Source organism: Trematomus bernacchii, unplaced genomic scaffold (assembly GCF_902827165.1).
Source record: "Trematomus bernacchii unplaced genomic scaffold, fTreBer1.1, whole genome shotgun sequence".
In the NCBI taxonomy this organism is placed as follows: Eukaryota; Metazoa; Chordata; class Actinopteri; order Perciformes; family Nototheniidae; genus Trematomus; species Trematomus bernacchii.
The window spans coordinates 4,735,111-4,757,257 of NW_022987714.1; the positions used below are offsets into that span (position 1 = coordinate 4,735,111).

The following is a 22,147-nucleotide window of genomic DNA, read 5'->3' on the forward strand; positions in this document are numbered from 1 at the left end:
CTTGAAAGACTCACAGCATATATCATTATGTAACCTTAAGGTAAAGGTGTGCAAAGCTTCTTTTATGAGGGTCACATGCATGGCAAAATTGCAGGAACCCATGGCATACTTTTTGATATGGAGAGAGATCTCATATTAGACATTAATGTATGTGTGTGTGCAGAGGAATTAATCTAGTTGTGAAGCCGGGTTCAGGTCAGGTAACCCAGCTACTATCAAACGTCCATAGAAGTAAAGGAAGCAATGCCAAGATGTAATCTGGCTCCGCTTAGGTTGCAGCGATCCTGTTCTCCTCATTTTCCCTGTATAACCAGGACTATTCTTTTTTGTAAAGAAGGACACAGATGAGAAGCTCAGAGCCTGCACCTGATTAAAGGAATGTTCTGTATGTGGAGGTGACTTCAGGCCTTAATTAAAGGGCTGAGTGTGTGTGCGTGTGTCTGTGACTCAGCAGTTTGCAGTAATACCTTGTAAGCTCAGTTTCCAACACTGTGAGCCCCAACTCAGTCCAACATGTGCATTAACACTTTTCCTAAGAACAAACGTCTGTGTGTGTGTGTGTGTGTGTGTGTGTGTGTGTGTGTGTGTGTGTGTGTGTGTGTGTGTGTGTGTGTGTGTGTGTGTCCACGCTTTCCTGACTCATCACCACCTCGCCAGACTTCTTAGCAGACAAGATGCTTTGGCTCTCGATGGTAAGGCTGAGTTTCAGTCTTCAGACTTAACTTTGACAAACCTGGCGGTCACCTTGGACTGAAATCAGACGTCTGGCCACTTTCACAACCTGTAAGTATAATCTGAACAACTCCAGCTTTACTGGACACACATATTTTGCCATTCAAGTTGCTTTTGTTTTTTTGTCATTTGAGCAATTAACCAGACAAGCAGCAAGGGTTTTTTGTGAAAAGTGACTTCAAACTTTGCCATTAATAATAATCACAGAAGCATCATATGAGATAGTGTGTTTATACTATGTAATTATGGCAATTTTTTTATTATCTTCCCACTAAATAAAGTAAAAGTCCAGAAGTATAGCTGGTTTATTCCTAATCAAATATTGCCATTTTAATACAGTTATTTCATCTCTTCTGGTTCGAGATGTTCTAATATTACAACACTGAAAAATCCATTCAAATGTTTTATAAACCAGTTTTTTCAGACATCTATCCATAACAATGTGATGGTATCTAATTCCTCTGTGTGGTGAATTATAGGATGACATGCTCATAAAATAAATTGAATTATAATTAAAACTATATCTAAAACACAATACTGAGCAATATTTTTATATTGGCACTATTATACAGAAAGAAACGTAATAACGTGCTGATTCTCAGGATGATTCTGGGAATAAGGATTTTTTTCTGTTATTTGTTTTGGAAATGTATTTATGATGTATTTATGATATGATATCAGGTACAATATTAACCTTGGCCATGTGTAACCCAGTGAATCTTAAACTATGAGTTGACCTGCAAGCCTGTCTCTGTGTGCTTCGATTTATTTAATTTTTTCAATTCTGTCCTTTCATTTGGCCTCATATTATAATGGAGAGTGGATCTGTCAGGTGAGAGAGTTTTTCTAATCTTATCACCACCCATCACAATTAAAAGGAGGAATTGAGGCGTGAACCTTAATACTGTGCAGTCCAAAAGTAATTCGCACAGTGGCACATTTTCATTTCTCTTGACTTTACTGCAAGATTTGAATCCAAACGATGACAAAGGGATACAGTGAGTGCTGACTTTTCAGCTTTATGGGTCAGTGGTCGTTCATATCTGTAAAAGATGCAGTGCAGCATTCACAGCCATTTGATACATAGACCTATAATTATTAAATACAGTTACCACACCGGTTATTCTGGTTATAAACACCCTCAGAGCAGCTTAAAATCAAATTTCACTCTCAGTTTCTTTTCATTCTTCATTTAAAATTGAATATGCTGCAGCCAACAAAACAAGCCGTCACAGTATGTTCTGTAGTTGTCAGACAGTGAATGTTAAAGGAAAAACAATGCATGCTGGGTTTCTGTGCTGGCAGCAGGTGGGGCTATTTTCTAACCAAACACCTGGAGACAGAGAAGAACAGGATCAGGATAAAGCACAAGAAGTTGCAAGTTACTGAACTGAATGTATAGAATTTACATTGTTAGAATTAAATCAATAAAATGTCCTCCTTTTCAACAATCCCCTTGCATTCTCAATTGTTTTCTACCATATACAGAAAATGCTCTTTCAAAGATGTTTATTTTGGTGTACAGAATCATACATAATGCAGATGCAAAAATAAGCTGTGAGTGTCATTCCACTCAGATGCAGTCACAACAGTGTGGTCACAAGTTCAAACTCTATAATGATGGCACATGTTGTTTATATTGATTGTGAACTGAATGATTAAACGTTTTCTTTATTTCTGTGTTAAGCCTATGAGGAAGACATTTTTGACTTTGAAGATATTGACCATAACAAAATATAATGCACCATTATGTTAAAATACACTGACATGCAAAATTACTGTTTCACACAGTATCACAATACCTGGTTATAAATATATACAAAAAGAACAAGACACCTTTTCTGGTCTGATGTACTGCTTTTTGGAGCAGAACAGACTCATTATTTCTCCCAAATACTGTATTAACAGTATTTTTTAAGTTACAACTTCAAGACCTTTAAAAAAATTCCATACTTCAAAGAAAGTGACATATAACCCAAAGGGATGAAAGACGCTATATAGCTTTATAAAATGTTATAATAAGATGTTAATAAGTGTGATGGAATTGTGTAAATGTGAAATCAGTGTGCAATATGTGTGTTTGCTCTTTAGGTTCAGCATTGCTGTCCCAGAGCTGTGATGAGATCCTGCAGCGGCTCCGTGTCCTCCGGCTCCAGCAGGGCGTGCTGCCGGCAAAAGAGTGTGAGGTGTGTGAAGAGTGTGTTGAGTTGTGGGTGCAGGCCCAGTGCCAGGGTCTCTCTGTAGTGAGACCAGTAAATGTGAGCCAGAGTCCTGAAGAACAGCAAAAACACCTTCTGGACCAGAAAGATGAAGCCTGTTGGAAACACTGAACCTGGAAAGGAGGGAAGAGATAATGGCTTTCAGGAATTTAAAATATGATGCAGACCAATGCATAATATAGCACATAAATATCCCTTTTACCTGCTTTTGTGGGGAACACATCTTCATCAGTCAGTAGCTCCTGAACGTATGACATGGCATAGTCAAAGTAAAGCGGGGCGGAGCACTTCAGCTTCCTGCCGTGGTCATCGGTCCACACATACACCCTGCCAAACATCAACACACACAGTCAGTGGGATATAACATGCTGTGTTTTCAGTTTTTTCAAGAAAAATCTGGAAATGTTTTCATGGTCAAAAAGGATTTCGCCTCCATGGACTCACTTCTTTCTAACCCCACAACCCACATAATTTTCTTCAGTTTCAACTTGTAAACATCCCTTGAGGAAATGTCAATCTGATACCACCATATCACAAAGCTCTCTCTGGAGTAACCAAAGGCTTTATACAACGTTTTGTTTATACATGCAGCACTACTACTACCCAAGACCCTACAGACTTTGATAAGAATGGAGGGTTATGCTGTAAAATGTAATAGTGCTCCCAAAAGCATTGCAAACTGAGTTCAACAGCTTTCATCTGGCTAGACACAAACTCGCTATTAATCCTCAAACTGCACTGTCAACAGCGTTTGTGGTTTTGTGCAATCACTTTAGTAGAAAAAAGTTAATATATAAGGGTTCACTTTGGATATCTCAAAATCTCTGCAAATTAAAAAAAAGTAGACACATCAGGCTCATTTTAAGGTGCATACTTTAATTCTGGATTACCACTCAAACATCTTTGAATGTATTACTATGAGTAAACAAACATTAATTTTCTCATACTGTAAAAGTACTTTAATTTATCCTCCTGAAAGCTGAGTCTGAATTCAAGAAAGATATGATGCACCTTTGCAATGGTAGCTTTCAAGCCTCTGGAATATTCTAATGAGCCTATGTGACAAAAGAAGAAGAGCCAAATCTGAATTGTTTGTTGAATCACGTTTTCTGACGCAAAGGAACCTAGGCTGTCTTATTTACAGTTTGTGTGTTGGTAGGCGCTCCATACACCTACCAGCATGTGCACAAGCATTACAAATGTGACGTTTTCACAATAGGTCCCCTTTAAAGTATACGATGAAGACAAAGTGATAAAATATGAGCAGCATTATGCTCAGTACTTACGTGTTGCCTGGTCCACAGGCAGTGGGGCAGGTGGTGGGGGTGCAGAACTCAGACAGTGCACTAGAGAACAGGTTTATATGCTTGAAAAAAGCCACAGCTGAAAGAAATCAATAAGAAGAAAATCACACCTTGGACAGATATATCTCTGTTTAGTTGCAAAGTGTGGGGAAGACTTAGAAGCAGGAGAAAAGGGAGGAGAAACAGTCCAAACTCAGCTCTGTTTAACAGGGTCTACTCACTATTGCTGGCAAGCCACTCTGCCTTGTCGACGCCAGGCGGCAGCGCGTTGAGGGCCAACATGTCTGTGTGTGTGATCAGCTGGCACACGTACTGCTGCTGCAGATACGGTCGCTCCTCCAGATTATTGTTATTAATTCCCCTTGGGAGGAGACAGTGCAGAGTTAATGAGGCAGAGACAGAAATGGGAAGACAGAGAGACAGAAAACACTGCTGTGTTAAACAATCGATAGGTCAGTGGATTAACTACTCCTGCTGCAGTCAGTAGATAACCACATTTTAGGCTTTCTCATCTTTCTTTTCCTGTGTGTGGCACACAAACACAAATGAACAGTGCTGTTACTGCAGAGACAAAAGTCCAATAAACCTGTAGTTAATGTAATGAAGGCAGTAAGAGCCAGAGTGATTACTGTTAATAGAGCTGAATGCTGCACAGGTCAGGGCTACAAAGCAACTAAGTAAAAGGACTAACATTGTGCATGAAAATGAGCTGAGGCCTGCTGGCTTTTCTGCATCACTTCATGTAACTAGCCTACTGGTAATAACCTACAGGTAGTGCTGTGTAATCAGTAACACAGGACTAGCATATTAGGAATTTGTGATAGAGCGTGTGTGCAGGAAGTGAATGATGTTGTTTGCGAATACCATAGTGTACTGGAAAGTTAAACTTGCATGATTTGACTTTATGCAAACAGACAGGTGACGCAGGTAGTTTGCTGTGATGACAATCATTGCTCCGGTCTTCCCTTTTGATAGCTGGGATGTTTTTAAGGTGGGAATGGCTTTCGATTACAGGGAATATTTCAAAGTGTACTGGAATCCAGCAGCTGCCACACGCAGTTTTTAGATGTCCACACAGCAGCTGAGAGTTTACTCAGTGTGACCTTGCCTAATGTGATAAGGGAAACACAGTGCTCACTATGGGGTTTCACTCCCTATTGAGTGTATGTGTGTGTATGTGTATGTGTATGTGTATGTGTGTGTGTGTGTGTGTGTGTGTGTGTGTGTGTGTGTGTGTGTGTGTGTGTGCGCGTGCAGGAAGAGTTAGTGCAATGGTCTAAACAGGTCTTTGTCCAAACTAAAGGTCAGAGGAGGTAGAGAGGGAAGAATAGTGACAGCTTCACTTCTCTAATGTACACAGGAACTTGTTTTGTTAACATCCTGTTCTGTTCAAGCTTCATGGTGTTAACTCAACCACCGCCTCTTGGCTACCAGTTGTCAGCACACAAACACAAGCTACCCGGAGCTACTTGTAATGGTCTGTTTGTGTGTAAACAGCACACTCCTCTGTGACCCTGCTCTCCAGCTCCTGGCCATCTGTTTACCTTTACCTCTGCCGTGAGGGGTGAAATCGACTGTTCTCTCCAACGCAGCCAGCTAGCTCAAAAAGATTCATCCTGGAGCAAAGATTTGCTTAGAAACTGTACTAAAAACACATAAAAGTTGACCTCATCTTCATATAAACTGGTCCTAAACATGTGTTCCAGCTGTTAAAAGGAACCCACCTTCACTGATGACATCAGACAAATATGTAACTCTCTCACACAAAAAACACACACACGCACGCACACACACACACACACACACACACACACACACACACACACACACACACACACACACACACACACACACACACACACACACACACACACACACACACACACACACACACACACACACACACACACACACACACACACACACACACACACACACACACACACCAACCACACACTTATCTGGAGAACATTCCTGAGTAAACCATGTGCGGCCAGCTTTCCAGTCATGTTTCCTCCACACTATCAATTACTATAAAAAGATCTTCCCTCTCTGTACGTTGATTTTTGGACTGAAAGAGTGACTTTAGATAGATGGAACAAAAAAAATGCAAGGCTTTTTTTTCCAGACAGGAAGCTGAAACCTGAGTATAAGTGCAAGGCTGATGAAGAGAGTGAAGAGTAAAGAACTTTAACTCACAGTTTTTCACTGCTGAAGTCAGGAGGCTGAAGACTCTTCTTGTCTGCCTTCGTAGCCGAGGGGTAACTATGACAACCCCCCATGGCGTAAAGCTAAGAGCAGAGCTGTTTGTCGTGCAAGCCCCACTTTTCCATCCCAAACATACTAACCCACACACTTCTTCTACACACTACAGGCAGCATATGGGAACAGCTGCTCCAGCACAAACATCTCTCAGCTCAGGGAATCCATACAGCTGACTAACACATTACACTAAGATCTCCAACAACACAAAAAAAAAGTAGTCCAGGAGTTGAGGATTGTCTCCTATGTAGAAAGTGAAGATCTCTTCCTTTCCTTTTGACTCCAGTGATCCAGTGTCAGTGAGTATATGTCTCCTTTGTCTGGAGTCCCACACCCCACAGGCTCCTCCTCTCCGAGCTCCGAGCGGACAGGCAGGTTTCTCCACAACCCATTAAAGTACAAACACAACTCCGCCTTCTTCCCCTTTTCCACCAACTGCATGCACAATCTCTCCTCCACATTTGTGCTCTCCCTACAGAGAGAGCAGGCCGGTGCAGATGACAAACTGAAGGTGTGTTTCCCTCTGTGGAGGTGGAAAGAGATGAAAAAAAGAAGGCAGGGAGAGGAGTAGAAAGAGGAGCCGGAGCAGCAGCAGGTGTGTTCAGTTTCTGTGCTCCACTTGTAAACTAGAGAGGAATGTGAGGACATACATGATGTATCTGAGCCAAGGAATGATAACACACACCCTATGTGAGAGGCCAATGATATATAGATAGGACTCTAAGCTGAAAAGTGAACATGAGAAGTGTGTGAGGCAATAAAGAAGGGTCTTCAGCTCCTCCCCCCACTGTTACAGGAGCTGTTTTCAACTCACAGCACAGTAAGATTTATGTGACAGGCAGGGTTATGTTTGCGGGGAGGGAGGTGGTATAGCATTATTTGTGTGGCTCACATGTGTAGAAGTGGGAGGCAACATCCACCAACTCACCTGCCCCTAAGGTAAACATATGTGCGCTTCTATAAACAAAGTCCTGCTCTATCTCTCTCCTTGTGTTTGGACTGTGTGTGTTTGTGTTACTGCAGGGAGACAAAAACAGGCTCATGCTTCTTCTTGGTCTGACATATTTATTAGGTTCATATCTGAATGTACAAGCTAAATTGACAACAGGACACAGACACAATACTCCCTAAAAAAAGAAAAGAAAAAAGAAAACACCAGCATCAGTCCACTTTACAAAGAAAAGTAATTTACAACACGGCTGCCTTTCGCACCATCCTCCCCATACCACACAGATGTAATCGGCTTTAATGTGAGAAAGACTTTACATTTCACCTCAGGCTAAATGACAGACAATGCAATGAAGTAACAATTTAACACCCATTGTCTCCTTAAGTTTTGGGCCTCCACTGTAATACCCAATGTATGAATGAATGTGCAAACTAAACGGCATTTAAAGATGACTGTGTTGTACCTAATGCCATTATGCATAACATAACACCACACCCGTAGCTACACTGCACACACACCACACTCACACAGCGAAACACACAAAGGTAAGGGTCAGACGCAGTGCTAGGTTGGGAGAAGACGGGATGGCATATTCTGACCCTGTACACACCCTGACCAAAAACAGCCCTGTTTCTCTCCTCTAACCCTGACGTAAAGAAATGCTTGCTCTCAGTGCAGCTCCACTCAAACAGCTCACAGTGCTGAATGGATAAAAGCATAATAACTAAGATAAATCTTCAAAGTCTTTCTGCGGCATGTGGAATCCTCTCCTAACCGCCTAAAATCTTCATCACATGAGTAAAACAGCATGAGAGAGGGATGAAACAAAGACGGCTTCAGATAAATCTAGAACTGTGACACCATTGCAAGAAAGGAGGCTACTTCACAGATATTAAACCCAGCTGTTCCACTGGTGGGAAGACACACTTTGGCAGAAAGCATTGAAGAAAAACTACTGAAGTATCTACAGAATTCACTCGTCAAGTCAAACATTCCCACCTCCTTTAAGTGGGGAATAATGTGCACCACCAAACCAAAAGTGCTTCTTGAAAAAAGTGCTTTTTAAAATAAATACAACAATCTATGCAAATAGTTTCAGGCATATATGCAATTAAATTCAACTCCTGCCCTGAGAAAGAGAGAGACGAGGAGAAAGATAAAGCATGACTGTCTGGCACACTTAAAGAAAAAAGTTTATTACAACTTGGGTTCTGTTTGTGTCGTATTTCGCCATGATGTTTATCTGTTATGATATACATTGCACTCAACAAATGTGAATAACATGATCAAACTGACTTTAAACAAGCCTACAGTAAAGTCAGATTACCTGAACAACTTTATTTTGAGGCAAACACGCATATTTGCTCATGTTGGTATGGCCATTATTTTCATATTGATTAATCTGACAAGTATTTTATTGTTTACTTTCACATTTGTTCAGCTATGGTTGATAACAATCCCTCATTACATAGGAAATGTTATACACACACACACATTATGTGATAAATGGTGAAGCAGTGGTTATGGCATTATTTTAAATGTAACCACTGTTCTTTGTTCTCATCACGATTGCTCAACTGATGAATGAAAAGAAGCCCAAGTTCTAATAAACCGGAAATATCCTTTAAGTCAATAATACATACTGTACAGCAGAGTACCGACACACATTCACACACACTCCCAAACCTCCATGTAGGAAGCATTTATCAGAGGAACAGGAACTGATGCTGGGGCTTCAACCGAAACACAGACATCATTATTGCCTCATTTCAACAGTACAACATACACACATACTATACATACGTTGCAACCTGCAAATCAATCGCCTTCCCATACATTGGATTTATTCCAAAAATAGATATAATGTTTATATATACTGTTTACATTAATATTACGTTAACATATTACCAAGAATAGCCACAACCTAATACAGGTTCAAATTTCACAATATTACATTTAAACAGCTCTGAGGGTGATATGAATTGGTATGTGCACGTCATTGAGTTTCTTTTTTTGCACGTGTGTATAGATCTGGTAATACATGTGTGTGTGTGTGTTACAGAGGTGTGCTATCTTTGAATCTGCATACCTCTCCTTTGACCTGAGAATGCACTCTGTACCACAACTGTAACACACATACACACACATCTACACACATGAATACAACAGCACACACACCTCTAATCTATACGAGTCCGTCAGAGGTTCGGGGAGGAAGTGACATGTGAGGCGCCCAAATCTGATGCTCCAAATTAACAAAGAGAGAGCATTTATATTACACTTGATCAAAGCACATGTTACTTTGGATTGAGAAATGATTTAGATAGCAGTTGTGAAAAAATGTCATCACTCACACATCTGCACTAATGAAATATCTGCCTGGCATTTATGTTATAATGCTGAAGAAAGAAAATGAAAGCTAAGTAAGCATCTTGGCTTTTGTAATCTTGGCTGATTATTTGTATACAGTTTTCCTTACTAAAGTGTAAACAGTCAAATGTTCTAATAGAACACATCTCTGAACTGTGATTTGGTGTCCAGAGAGCAGACATGCTAAAACATTCTGAAATTTGATGCTGAATTTAATATAGGTGACATTTCAGACGACAGCCTCTCAACACTACTAAAGGAAAGAGTCTCTCTCCCCCAACTTCAAGGGGAAAATCAAATGTTGTTAAATATTCCAGAATTTGTCTTTCAAGGTCATGTATGATGAGATGTTCTTAAAAATGCGTTCCATTTTGAAGTGGTTCAGGTAAAATGATATCATGAAGGTACAGGATAGATCAATGTTCTTTTTGAGGGAATATGTGTTATATGAGCATACACACTGTAAGGGCTGTTTGACCTCCACACTGAGCGTCTACCACTCTCCAGACACAAAAAGGGCCATTGGAAGGCTGCTAACAGGAAGCAAAGGTGGCATTGCTGAGTGTTGAATGGACAGTTATGAAGCATGTGTGTGTGTAAGTGATTGTGTGTGTGTGTGTGTGTGTGTTGAATAGTTAGGCCGGTCCATTAGCAGAGGGCTGCGTCTCTCTGTAAAGTAAATAAACACACAAAGTTATGATGAGTATGATATACAGAAGAAAGGACATGTATTTTTACACAATGTAGGTGAACAGAATCGATTCAGGGATAATTTGTGATTTCTTTTGTATAATTCTATAACATGTGAGAAATGCAGATGTAGCCTGGTTGATTTAAGATACCCACGAAAAGGGAGACAAAAAAATGAGGATTTGGGGAATTTACATACATTCGGTTTAAAACCTTTAAAGTGCAGAAAATAAGTGACTATCATTTTAAAGAAAAGGAAATAAAGGCTGTCACTGAGAATAATCCATAAGAAACAAGCCATTTTTTCTTAGCATCTATAGAATAGTTTGTATGTATACAAACGCACACTTACTCACACTTACTGTGTGACAGCAGCTGACGGGTTGATTGGACCGGCGGTAGTTGGGTTGGGACAGTCTCCTTGTTTCTCTCCCTTTCCACTTTCTTTCTCATCACCTTTCCCCTTGTCTTTGATCGAGAGTCCCTCCAGTGGCACCTTATCTGCTTCGCTGCAAAAAACAAAAAAAAGCTGTTAGTGATTAAAGGCATCGCTCAGGATTGTCAGTTGATCTCTCAGCGTAAAGAACTAGCTGCAGATGCTACTTTTTTTCTCTCTGCAAAATCTCCCAACAGTTGTCCGCTTCCAGCTGTCCACACAGGCCGTAACCATGCCCAGTACAGCACTCCTCTATTTCTCCCAACACGATGGCTGTGACCGACCAACATCAGAGGGAGTTAGTGCACACAGTTGCGGAGGTTTGTGCTGACTTGGTTAATCTGGAAATCCAATATGGAGCTATTTCTTTGTAGCATGCTTGTGGGTTAGCTGTTTGTTAGTAATTTGCTTATGTACGGATTTGTTAGAATGCTGATATACTGGATTGGTAGCAACTTTTGTTCAAAGCATGCTATCTGACATACTGTTAGTAGTTATAAAACTACAGTTAGTGGTTATACACTGCTCTCATCCTTTGAGGTAACAGCATTTGATATCTAAAATGGACACTGGACTGTTTCATGCCGAGGGTCACAGCTGAAGTTACAGATTAATTGTGAGAACATGGAATAAGCTTGGCACAGGGAATGAGGTCCTGTAGATATTCTACAAGCCTCTAGTTGTGGGTTAGTATATTCTTGTGATGGATTAGACTTGTCCTGAATCAAGGCAAGGAATTGTTAAATCACATCCTGTTAAATGCAACGAGCAGACCAAAACAATTGGCTCATCTGTGCTCATGATGGCCTTTTAATCCTTCATACAACTTCAGTAACACATTCCGCACTCCAGAGCAAAGGACCTCAAACATACCGTCTGACTGCTGGTCGGAATACTCTGGAGTCAAGAGGAGATGAGAAAGGAGGGAACAGACAGGAGGAGGGCAATATCAGAAGAACAACAGAAGGCGGAAGTAATAATGTGCAGAAGAAAGTTGGTAGAGAAAGGGAAAGACAAGGGGACACACTGCACAATTAAGGCCGGAGCAGCTGCACATTATTTCTGTATGAGCATGTCTACCTGCTGAAGACTGCCCTTTCATTTTTGGTGTCCACCATGAGCCGAATTGTCTCCTGGCCAGCGCCCGTGGTGATGGTCTCTGTGGTGACGGTCTCGCTGGTTGCAGACGCTTTCTTGCCTTCTTCGTCTTCGCTGTCAGAGTTGCTGGAGGAAGAGCTGTCCGATGCCACTAGTGGAGCTTTCCTCGCCACACACACACTCCATACACATGCTGCAGAGAGAGAATGGGAAGAAATCTTCTGCTTTACTATGGATGTATGTAGGGGTCAACTCATCGCAATAAGTGAGAGGTAGTCATTAGAGCTGCTAAATCCACATAGGTTTGGGTCATATGACTTTAAGATTCTGACAGATTACTTAATCTCAGCAGAGTTTACCAGTCTTGGTTTCTGATGCCAGACAGAATAAATGTGTTCTGAAATTGTGACCATTTTGTACAAATGATGTGTTTGCAGCAACTTACGGTTCTGGTTTGGTTTAGTGTTGCCTGAACCGCTGAGCTCAGAGTCCACAGGAGAGCTGCATCTGGGGCCTGTTTCAGAGCTGGGGACATAAGTCACAAACATGGGAAAACATGAAAATTCAGTACAGCTGAAAAAACTACAGACACTAAGCCATTGTATTTTCAAGTGTGTATTTGTCCCCTTTATAATGTGTGTCTTTCTTTTCTTTGAATATTTGAAGTCAAAACTATTATCCTGTCTTTTTTAATTATGCTTCAATGTGTAGTTATGTATTTACTGAAAGGGAGATGCAACAAATATTATTAGCTTACATATTTTGACAATATTTTCATCAAAACAGGGCTTTGGGATGCAATATCTCAAATAAGTTCCTCATGAAGAGGACTCACCAACAGAAAGGCTGGAAGTCAGTGAACTTGGCCCATCCTTTCTCCTCTCCCTCGGTGGCAGCTGGTTTGGAGTCTGGAGTGTCCCAAGCAGAGAAGCCCACTCCCGCTGCAGGAGCCTTTGAGTTTACCTCCCCAAAGTCTGCTACCCAGCCGGTGTCTGGGGGGGAAGTTCAACACAGACTTTCCATGAGACACCCGAAAATGTATGGCAAAACAATTATGCATTACTACAGAATTCAACATTTCTCACTCTTTGTTGTCTCAGTTGCCAAGCTAGAGAAGGGATCCAGGTCATCTTTAGGGCCATCCTCCTCCTCAGAGTCTGAGCCTGCTGCTCTGTCAGAGGCCTCGGTGCCAGACGCTGCCGTCCTCTCACAATCTTTACTGGCTGCTGGGCCCTGAGATGAGCGTGACCCACCAAACCTTAAATCAAACAAAAACACTTAGGATTTTTGATTGAGCGAACATTATTCACAACTTGTAGCATAATGCTGGAATACCATGCAGAGCAGTGATAGCATCTGGATTCACGGTCTCTCTACCTGTTACGGGACTTGGTTTGTGTTGCAAAGTTGATCCCTTTCTCCTCCCAAATGTCCTCTTCATCATCATCAAAGGGCTGAATTCTCTCCTTGGAGCAGGACTCAAACACAGCTGTATTAGCCTGCAAAAGATGGTGGTCATATCCAACATGTAAAGTTGAATCAGTATACATCCAGTCCTAATGCTGTATAACAAGTGTTACAATGATGGCTACGTAAAACCTAAGTGTGGTATTTTTTTAGGTAGTTTACTTAATGCATCTTTATGAATTACTAAAGAAATATTGGGGCCCAAAGGATTACAGAAATACAACTACTAAAATATATGTGAGAGTACATTTGTGTAAATAAATGTAATAAACTCACAGACTCCTGGCCTGCGTCGATATTGATATTGATTTCTGCAATCCGGTCAAACGTTGCTCTGCCGTAAAGAGTACACATTACTAAATTGACACACAATAACAGTTCACTGTGAGATATTGAGCCACTTTAAATCATTTACCCAATGCTGTCGTCATGATCGGTAAACTCCTCATCATTGAAGCCAAACTGATCCACAAAGTTAGCTGTCATCTGCTGGATCTGATAGTCTGAAAAAGCCTAAACACACAGTTTTATAGTAGCTTAGATTAACATCCCAGATAACTTCAATATAACATGTGTATGGTGTTGCGACCCCCTCCACTCCACTAGGGATCTCTGCCTTTGTGTTCTGCTTGCTGGCTCTTGTTTGTGTTTCAGGTGATCAACCTGATGAGCCACACCTGGGCCGTCGACATAAAAGGCCAACACCAACCCATACTGCCCTCTCACTCTTCTGTTGGACACGGCTGCGTCTTTGTTTCTGCACATTTTCACACACGCAATCATTACTGATAACTGACTTCCACATTTATTAGGTTTCTTAGAAGACCTTTGGTTTTTGTGGTATTGTAAATAAACATGCTTTTTGTTACACTTTACTTGTCTGGTCTCCCATCTTTGTTGCAGCCTATGAGCCAGGCCGTAACAGCGGGGTTATGTATGTATACCTGCTGTAGTGTCAGTTCTTTAGGGAAGGGGCTCTCCATATCATCCTCTGAAGAAGGCCGTGGGTTTCCAGTGCCAACCTGGACATGGGAAAAAACAACCTAAATGTATCATTTTAAGTTCAAGTGTGTGTGTTGTTACAAACAGCTATTAAATACTGCTGTGTGTGTCTTTACCAGGTCTATGGTGTTCTTCCTATTAGTTTCCGACAGGGTCTGGTCCACAAAGGTTTCCCAGCGCCCTCTGTAGTCCTCCGGCAGCTCTACATCCAAAAACACAAGAACAGCAGCATTGAGTACAATAAGAGTGCCAGTTCATTAAATCCCTCTTTCCTTTTCCATAGGTATGCGAGTGTATATATCCACACACACCTGTGATGAGGCTGCTAATCTGTGTGTGAACTGGGCCCTTCTCCAGATTGTGGACTACTGTGTTGGCAATCCTGGTCAGATGTCCCATGTACCCTCTTCTCATACCACCTTCAGACCTGAACATAGAAAGATAGCATTTAAGAAACTCCATAGCTGTACTACCTGCTAGTGAAATCAACATCATGCCCTTTAGATTCTTACTGTATTTTATCGTTCTCTTCCCAAGCCTCCAGAATCCTCTGCACAAGGTGGCAGTGCTGAAACAACTTGTGAGAGACAAAGATAGAGTCAATTAATTGTTTTATTTCAGAAAGATGCACCGAAGTGGGTGTTCCAGTACATTAAATGTCATTTAAAGCTACTATGAAGAACATTATTTGAATTGGACTTAGTTATCCCTACGGACAAAAGGGGTACTTTTAATTTTGCAGCAGCACAATTTCAAGGGAATCGGAGCCAGCAGCACAGATTAAAGGGCATTTTTTCTATTTGATGGTGTCATTTACTTGTGTAGGTCATTTATATACATCAGAAATACATTGAGACTGTTTTATAACCAGTTAAAAGTTCCTCGTAGTAACTTTAAGCCTCTTGCTTCAAACACAAGCAGAGACACCTACATGAGTCACCATTAGATTGTGTGCAGAGTTTTCAGGGGTGGCTGGAGGTTCAGAAGGTGTATCAGTCAAAGCCTGCTCTTGTGAAACATCCTGATGAGGTTGGAACTTTTCCTGGGATCCCAAGCCAGGCTGAAGTCTCATTTCGTGGGCACAGGGCCGGAGGATGGCAGCAACACAAAGCTCCACTTGGAGGTGCAGGAAGTTGTTCCATGTATACTTGAAAAACAAGTCCTGAGAAAGACAAAGATTTTGCAAATGCACATTTAACATTTATCACTTTCTCAACATTGTACTCAGCATGTTCGATCATCTCACCAGAAGCAGGTCCAATGTATTGAGTCGGCAGAGTTCCTGTGCTACGACCGCGTGGCTTGCAGAGCTGGTATACAGCAGAGAGGCCACCAGTCTAGCTACGTGCAGACGTGTGTTCCCTAATGGTTCCTCCAGCACACCCAGAGTGGTCAGCATGGGAGTTCGCTGCAAGTGCACATTTGTAAGGCATGGATTTGGTTAATAACAATCTACTGGTTTAGCAGAGTTTTTTGAAAGAGGTAACAAATCTACAGCAAATATAATCTAAATGAAGGAAGGGCTCTGTAGCAAAAATGGGAATATCCTTGGTATTCATTGCATGTTCAAATAGGATGGCATATCATATTCAGCCTTATCTATATACAAGATAATATTAAAGAGCTATAAATGATTATATCTATGGTTACATACCTTGGGTGGCTCCAGAAGTAGCTGGTGGAAGTGTTTCAGGTGTGGTTGGATGGCCAACAAAATACTGCTGTTAACAGTGTAGCTTCTCTCAAACCCCTGAGCATCCATAACACCATCCACCCTGTCATGATAAAACAGACCAAACACATCAAAAACAGGAAATAGATAGATAAAAAGATCATTTATTAAATTGTTACTAAAGAGCGCTGTGACTAACTTCACCAAGCCTGGGTTTTCAAAATGAAAAAACAAATATCCTTAGAAATAGTGATATCTATAATTATTTTAAAAATGCTTAAAAGTCTCACACTCACACAGGCCTCCTGATTTCCAGTAATGTTAGAAGAACTTGAATTCCATTGACGATACAGCCCTCAGTACTCTCTGCTGTGAACATATTCTGCAGCAACTGCTCCACACACACCTGCCTGTGGAAACACAATTAAGTATGTCATTACTTCCACGTAAAGAGAGTGCGAGCATCTCTCTGTGTGTGTGTGTGTGTGTGTGTGTGTGTGTGTGTGTGTGTGTGTGTGTGTGTGTGTGTGTGTATATATCTGTCTGACGTACGACTCCAGCACAGTCAGCAAAGGGTCAGGCTGTGAAATCTCTTGGAGCTGATTAGCCTGGTCTCTGCTCAGACGAATGATGTCGCACAAAGTTTGAGATGCATTGGACTGCCTCTGTGAGAACAAAAACACAAGAATACACATGGATATTAGGTCTTGTTAATTACTTAGGGGTCTGCACATACTAAGGATAGTATGTTTCAGCACTGGATTGAGTTACTTATTATATAAAAATACTGAAATGCCTATGTACCTCATCATCTCTCTCTGGGTGAATGAGCTCTATGAGTCTCTGAGCTAGCTTCTCTTCATTCAGCCACTGTTGAGAAAAAGTGAACAAAATTAAAACAATATCAGTGTTTAACGTGTAAAGGTAAAGTATTATTTTGTCCTATTTGTCTCATACAATAAGTGTCTCGAATCGCAGAGGGGGTGGCTCTACACAGCTGATAAGTCTTAGGAGGACATCCATCATGGCTGATGTATCAATGTGCTTCAGGACCAAGGAAAGAAATCCCTCTTTCCGTCGCAGGAAACTAATCACCTGCAAAACACCATGTCACAAAAATTACACAGAACTTAAATATACTGATATCTCTATTTATATCCATGAATCTATGCGCTCATCTTTCTGTTACCATTTTGAAGAGAAAAATATTACAGCTATCTTGAGAATTATTCCCAAAATGAGAAGTCTCCATTATCTTACTGTTAACACCTCTCATATTCTGTTAACAAAATTACAACAACATCACAAAAACATAGCTCTCATCTTCTCTCAGTATGCCCTTTGATTTAGCTGTGTGAGTGTGCGTATGTGCGAGTGTGTGTTACCTGCTCAGTCTTCCTCGTGATGAGGTTCCCAATTGTCTTGCTGAAGAAAGATGCCAGGAGGGGGTTGAGTGGGGACGGCTGCTCCAGGAAGGCATACAGAGTTTCCAGCAGAGGCTCCTCATTACCCAGCTTATCATTGATCACACCCACATCAGATGTCAATAGCTCACATGCTATATTTGGATACCTGTTATAAATGAAGGGACCATGAATTGGGTTGAATTTGTTCACAACATTTTAAAAAGGTTGTACTTATGTATCTCATTTACACTTGTAAAAGATGTTCTTAGTTATGTAAATGTATATAATGTATGTCTGTGAATTATCTGTGCGTCTGTCCATGCTCAAACTGACCAATACAGTTTGAGCATGGACACGTCTGTCCATGCTCAAACTGTATTGGTACACAAAGTTCTCTAGCAGGTAAATATTTATTATTCAAAATGCGTTGTCAATGGATGGCTTAAATAGTTGAATCAAGAACCTGAAGCCACTATAGTTCTCATCTTTACTACAAAATGGCAGGTAAGAGATATGACTTAGTGCAGCCACAGCAAAGCACATCCTTTCCAGGATACAGTACTACATCAGCACATTCTAGCACCTACTTGAAGCGCTTCATCTCCTCTACACCAGCAGGGGGCTCTGTAGTAATCATACGGACCAAATCCTGCATGCACTGGTCCTGGCACATGAACAGGAGAAGTCTAAAAATCCATAATGATGAGAAAATAAGCAGTAGTTAGCACAAGCAGGGATTACTGGAAACTGAAATGTAATAATATCATATTGTGCTGATGTGCCAAAGTAAACAATAAACTGACCTCCTGTTCTGGGCCTTGCACTCCTGCAACACATCTTCCTCGTCCATGAGCTCACTGAGAGTGACATCCTCCTTGTCGAGTAATGCCTCCAGGTGAGAAGATGTGTGTAAGTCAAACTTCCAAAACATGGCTGACGTCACTGGCACATACACTTAGCTGTTGATCAAAAGAGGATGTGACAGGGTGATCAGTACCCTGCAAAACACATGTTTTAAATGGTTGCTGGACAGTTACTTTTGTGATAAAATATGATTACATGTATGTATGCTCTTACATTTGGACAAAGAGTAGTATCCCCAGACAGAGGTTGCTAAACAGCTATTCGCCTCATTCACATTGCATGGCGTGGACATCTATCAGCATCAGCAAATTCGCACAATGTAGACATAAACACAACCACTTCATTCAACCTGAAAATGAGAAAATAATAATCAACCATTTTACAGAAAGACTTCGAGGATGACTTGCTCTGCCTTCCTTTTAGCCTGAAGAAGAGTTAAGTCAGCACATGTGCAATGATGCACTCCTCACTGGAGAGAGCAGGAAGCAATGCATCTGCAATTGAATTACCACTGAACATCTGTGTGTATTAACAATATTGGGCTTTCTTTGATAATGTCCTCACACATACAGTTACATCATCAAACGATGACTGGCCTGAGGATAATAACAAAACAAACCCCTGCAAGAAGACACTTTTTATAGTTTTATAGATTTTAATAATTGAGAAAACAAATGTGTCAGCCAATACATTGGGAGAGGATTATTGAGGCATGCATTAGCTGACATTTATGTTACTACGGAGTGCAAACTTGAGATTGGTGTGATGATGATTACAGTGAAACACAGGCAGAAATGATCTGTCACATGCCTGTGACATGGGGGGGGGGGGGGGGGGGGGGGGGGGTCAGAACATTACACCCCCCTAACTAAAGCAGACCAGAGACACACCTTAATAAAATCATCAGGCCATTATCTATTGATTTAAACAGTTGATCACCATGATGCACATGATGATGCTTATCCAGCCTGTGTTTGTTTAAATTATGGTCTTATCTTATGTAGCCTACTGCAAAGTCAGAATTCACACACTTTTAGAACATTTGTAACATGCTCACAGTGTAAAATCAAGGTTGATTATAATGCTCATTGACAAGGCACCATTCAAATTGATTGCATAACAATAACGATCTGTGAGTATGATGCCCTAGTATACACATCCCTTTAATAAACATGTTGAGGATCAACAAACAGGTGTTTATCGTTCCAGGAATTGAACCTTTTCCCAGAGCTAGACATTTAATTCCATACAACAACACAACCATTGTCAGCTTAAACACAGGCCTTTCTAGCGTCCTATGATCAGCTGGGAAGGGGTACTGTTAGTTAGCAACAGATCTTAGTAACAACAAAGTAACAGTTATATCACCCTGCATTGAGGTCACCTATCTTATCCAGACAGTTATCTTAATTTAACGCTGTATGAAACTAATCTCCTGTAACCAATCTCCATCCTTGCTTTTACAGCTGGTGCCTTTCACTTACCCTGCACACAGGTCGTAAACCAGCCCGCTAGCTGTGTCCTAACCGTGTTGCTAACGTTACCAAAGTATTTAAATACCGGTACCAATGTGAAAGGATGTCTGTATTAGCTCAAAAGCTAACATTGGTCAGGTACTTAACACGGCTGCGTGGCTAGGTGGGATGATGCCCTCCTTATTTAAGACCTAGCGGTACTGTCCTTCCGACCACTTGACAGCAGGGCAGCTCGTACCGGGAATATATTATGTTACTAAGGTTTTGCTCCCAAAACACAAGCAACTTTTACCTTGTATCCATCATATTGTCCATCGTCATCTACAAGCTGAACGGAGACTCGGGCTGTCAGGTCATCCAGAGGCCCATAGCTGGCTGTTCATGACTGCGTTGTTAGCTTGAAGATGCTACCGGTTGCAATGTCATCAACACTGCCGTTACACGGAGCTTAGCCTGCCGAGCGGCGAAGCTGATCTATGGTGTGTTGACAATGTCCAAATTACACTTCAGCAGGCAGGCAACACAAATATCTGTCAGATTTGCAAATCAAAATGGCGGATACCTAAAACGTAATCAAAAGTTCAGCTGTCCATCAACTGTGTAAACATAAAGACCAACTCCGGGTTTATGTATTGCTCCCTGTAAGAGTGCTGCCAGGAAAAGGTGGTACTGCAGATTAATAACTCTCAAACAAAACATTAACATGAAAACATTCAAATATAATTAAGAAATAAAATACCTTTAATTTAAAGAAAATTCAATAACACATTTTTACTTTCTTCGGTCTTGATACTACTCTCTAGCCTTGGACACCTGACAGTCTGTCAAGTGTTTATGGACTGTCCCAAAGCCCAGGGACCAATCTGAACCTTGAATATTTACAAATTATTTTCAAATATGAACAAAATCAGCAAGTAATACACATTTGCGACCTATTCAAGGATTATAAACAGCCATGGAAAAAGGATATCTCAAAATAGTGTTCATGACCCCATGACTCTGTGTCCCCCCCCCCATGCTGCCCTTGAACAGGATTTTGCCCCAGTTTCAGGTTACAGGTCTTCCCATTCATTATTTTACCATTATGTGCATCTGCAGCTGAACTGTGGAACTGTATCATCTGGTAATCACAGAATGTATACATCATATATTTGCTGAAGAGATAATCCCTGAGAGTCCAGGTACTTTGTCTCCTTATAGGTCAGTGGAAGTAGGCTATTCAGATCATTTACTTATGTAAAAAAAGCAATCCCACAATGTTGAAATACTCCACCCCAAGTAAAAGGCAAAAATAATGGCAAAAAAAGAAATAGAGAGTAATGCAATTTAAATATCAACAGGAAACGTTTTCATTAAGCAGAATGGCCCTGTGAGAGTTATAGGCTATTAATAAAATATGGGATAATAATAATGCATGTAATACATACAAGTAGTAACCCACTTTAATATTGCTGTTGATTTAAGTGTATCACATTTGGACTGCTGTATGTACTTTGTGGTCGTTCAATTAAAAACAAATACATATTTTATAAACCAATATGTATGTACACTTAATATGAAAAGTAACGCCTGATGATAGCTGGAAAATATTATTACATAAGTATTTTTTTTAAATAGGTAGTGTCTAATATTCCTCTCAGGTTGCTATTCTAATTGGTAAATATAAATGTCCAAGCTTCATGTAACAAGCAGAAAACAGGGGCTTTATGTTGTGATACAAAGTCTGGCTGACACCAGCTATAATATTATAAGCATAATTAAACCACAATTCATTTCATGAAAATCTCCTGGGATGCTGGCAATGTCTCAGGACACCGGTTGGACCTTATTTTGGCGCCCTATGGAATGGGCCTTTAAATTCACCTACTTTAGTTAAATGCTGAACTTCTTCAGATGGAAATTCCATGATTTGGGTATATACTTAAAAAGCCAAATGTACTTGTGGTTAGTGTATATTAATTAATAATATGACATTATAATAATGAATGTTTTGGTTAAAGGTTTTATTGTTATATTGAACCTGTAAAGTAGCCTTACAATACTCAGGTTTACTGCCAAGTAGGTTAACACATACAAGGACATTTTTGTGTATTATGGTGCATACATGAATACAGTAAGGGGAATTTTGTTATGAAAAAAATAGCAAATATAGAACTAGGCTTCTACAAAAAAAAATCTTTAAACTAATATTTCGGAAAGCC

At 40.6% G+C, this 22,147-nt stretch overlaps 2 protein-coding genes across 7 annotated transcripts; both read right to left on the reverse strand.

The window, feature by feature from the left end:
* Nucleotides 1–2,224: 2,224 nt before the first annotated feature.
* Nucleotides 2,225–6,815, reverse strand: LOC117491468 (MOB kinase activator 2). Its single transcript, XM_034141468.1, has 5 exons — nt 6,455–6,815; nt 4,477–4,616; nt 4,238–4,334; nt 3,154–3,278; nt 2,225–3,064 (listed from the first exon to the last, which is right to left on the reverse strand). Exons 1-5 carry the CDS (start codon nt 6,535–6,537, stop codon nt 2,826–2,828), a joined length of 684 nt encoding a protein of 227 aa, XP_033997359.1. The 5' UTR covers nt 6,538–6,815; the 3' UTR covers nt 2,225–2,825.
* A 747-nt stretch (nt 6,816–7,562) lies between these two features.
* ppp6r2b (protein phosphatase 6, regulatory subunit 2b) lies at nt 7,563–20,546 on the reverse strand. 6 transcript variants are annotated; one of them, XM_034141465.1, is made up of 25 exons: nt 20,239–20,546; nt 18,685–18,820; nt 18,411–18,566; nt 18,195–18,293; nt 17,587–17,773; nt 17,159–17,296; nt 17,006–17,071; nt 16,754–16,866; nt 16,498–16,611; nt 16,184–16,304; nt 15,776–15,937; nt 15,470–15,691; nt 15,042–15,106; nt 14,841–14,956; nt 14,646–14,731; nt 14,472–14,549; nt 13,943–14,040; nt 13,804–13,861; nt 13,438–13,559; nt 13,146–13,318; nt 12,896–13,052; nt 12,506–12,585; nt 12,043–12,253; nt 10,889–11,035; nt 7,563–10,505 (listed from the first exon to the last, which is right to left on the reverse strand). In XM_034141465.1, the coding sequence occupies exons 3-25, from the start codon at nt 18,536–18,538 to the stop codon at nt 10,472–10,474; spliced, it is 2,775 nt and encodes a 924-aa protein (XP_033997356.1). In that variant the 5' UTR covers nt 18,539–18,566; nt 18,685–18,820; nt 20,239–20,546; the 3' UTR covers nt 7,563–10,471. The 6 variants fall into 6 exon arrangements, with proteins under 6 accessions (XP_033997356.1, XP_033997353.1, XP_033997357.1 ...); XM_034141462.1 differs by having other exon boundaries at nt 15,461–15,691; XM_034141466.1 differs by having other exon boundaries at nt 10,883–11,035; nt 15,461–15,691.
* Nucleotides 20,547–22,147: the final 1,601 nt, after the last annotated feature.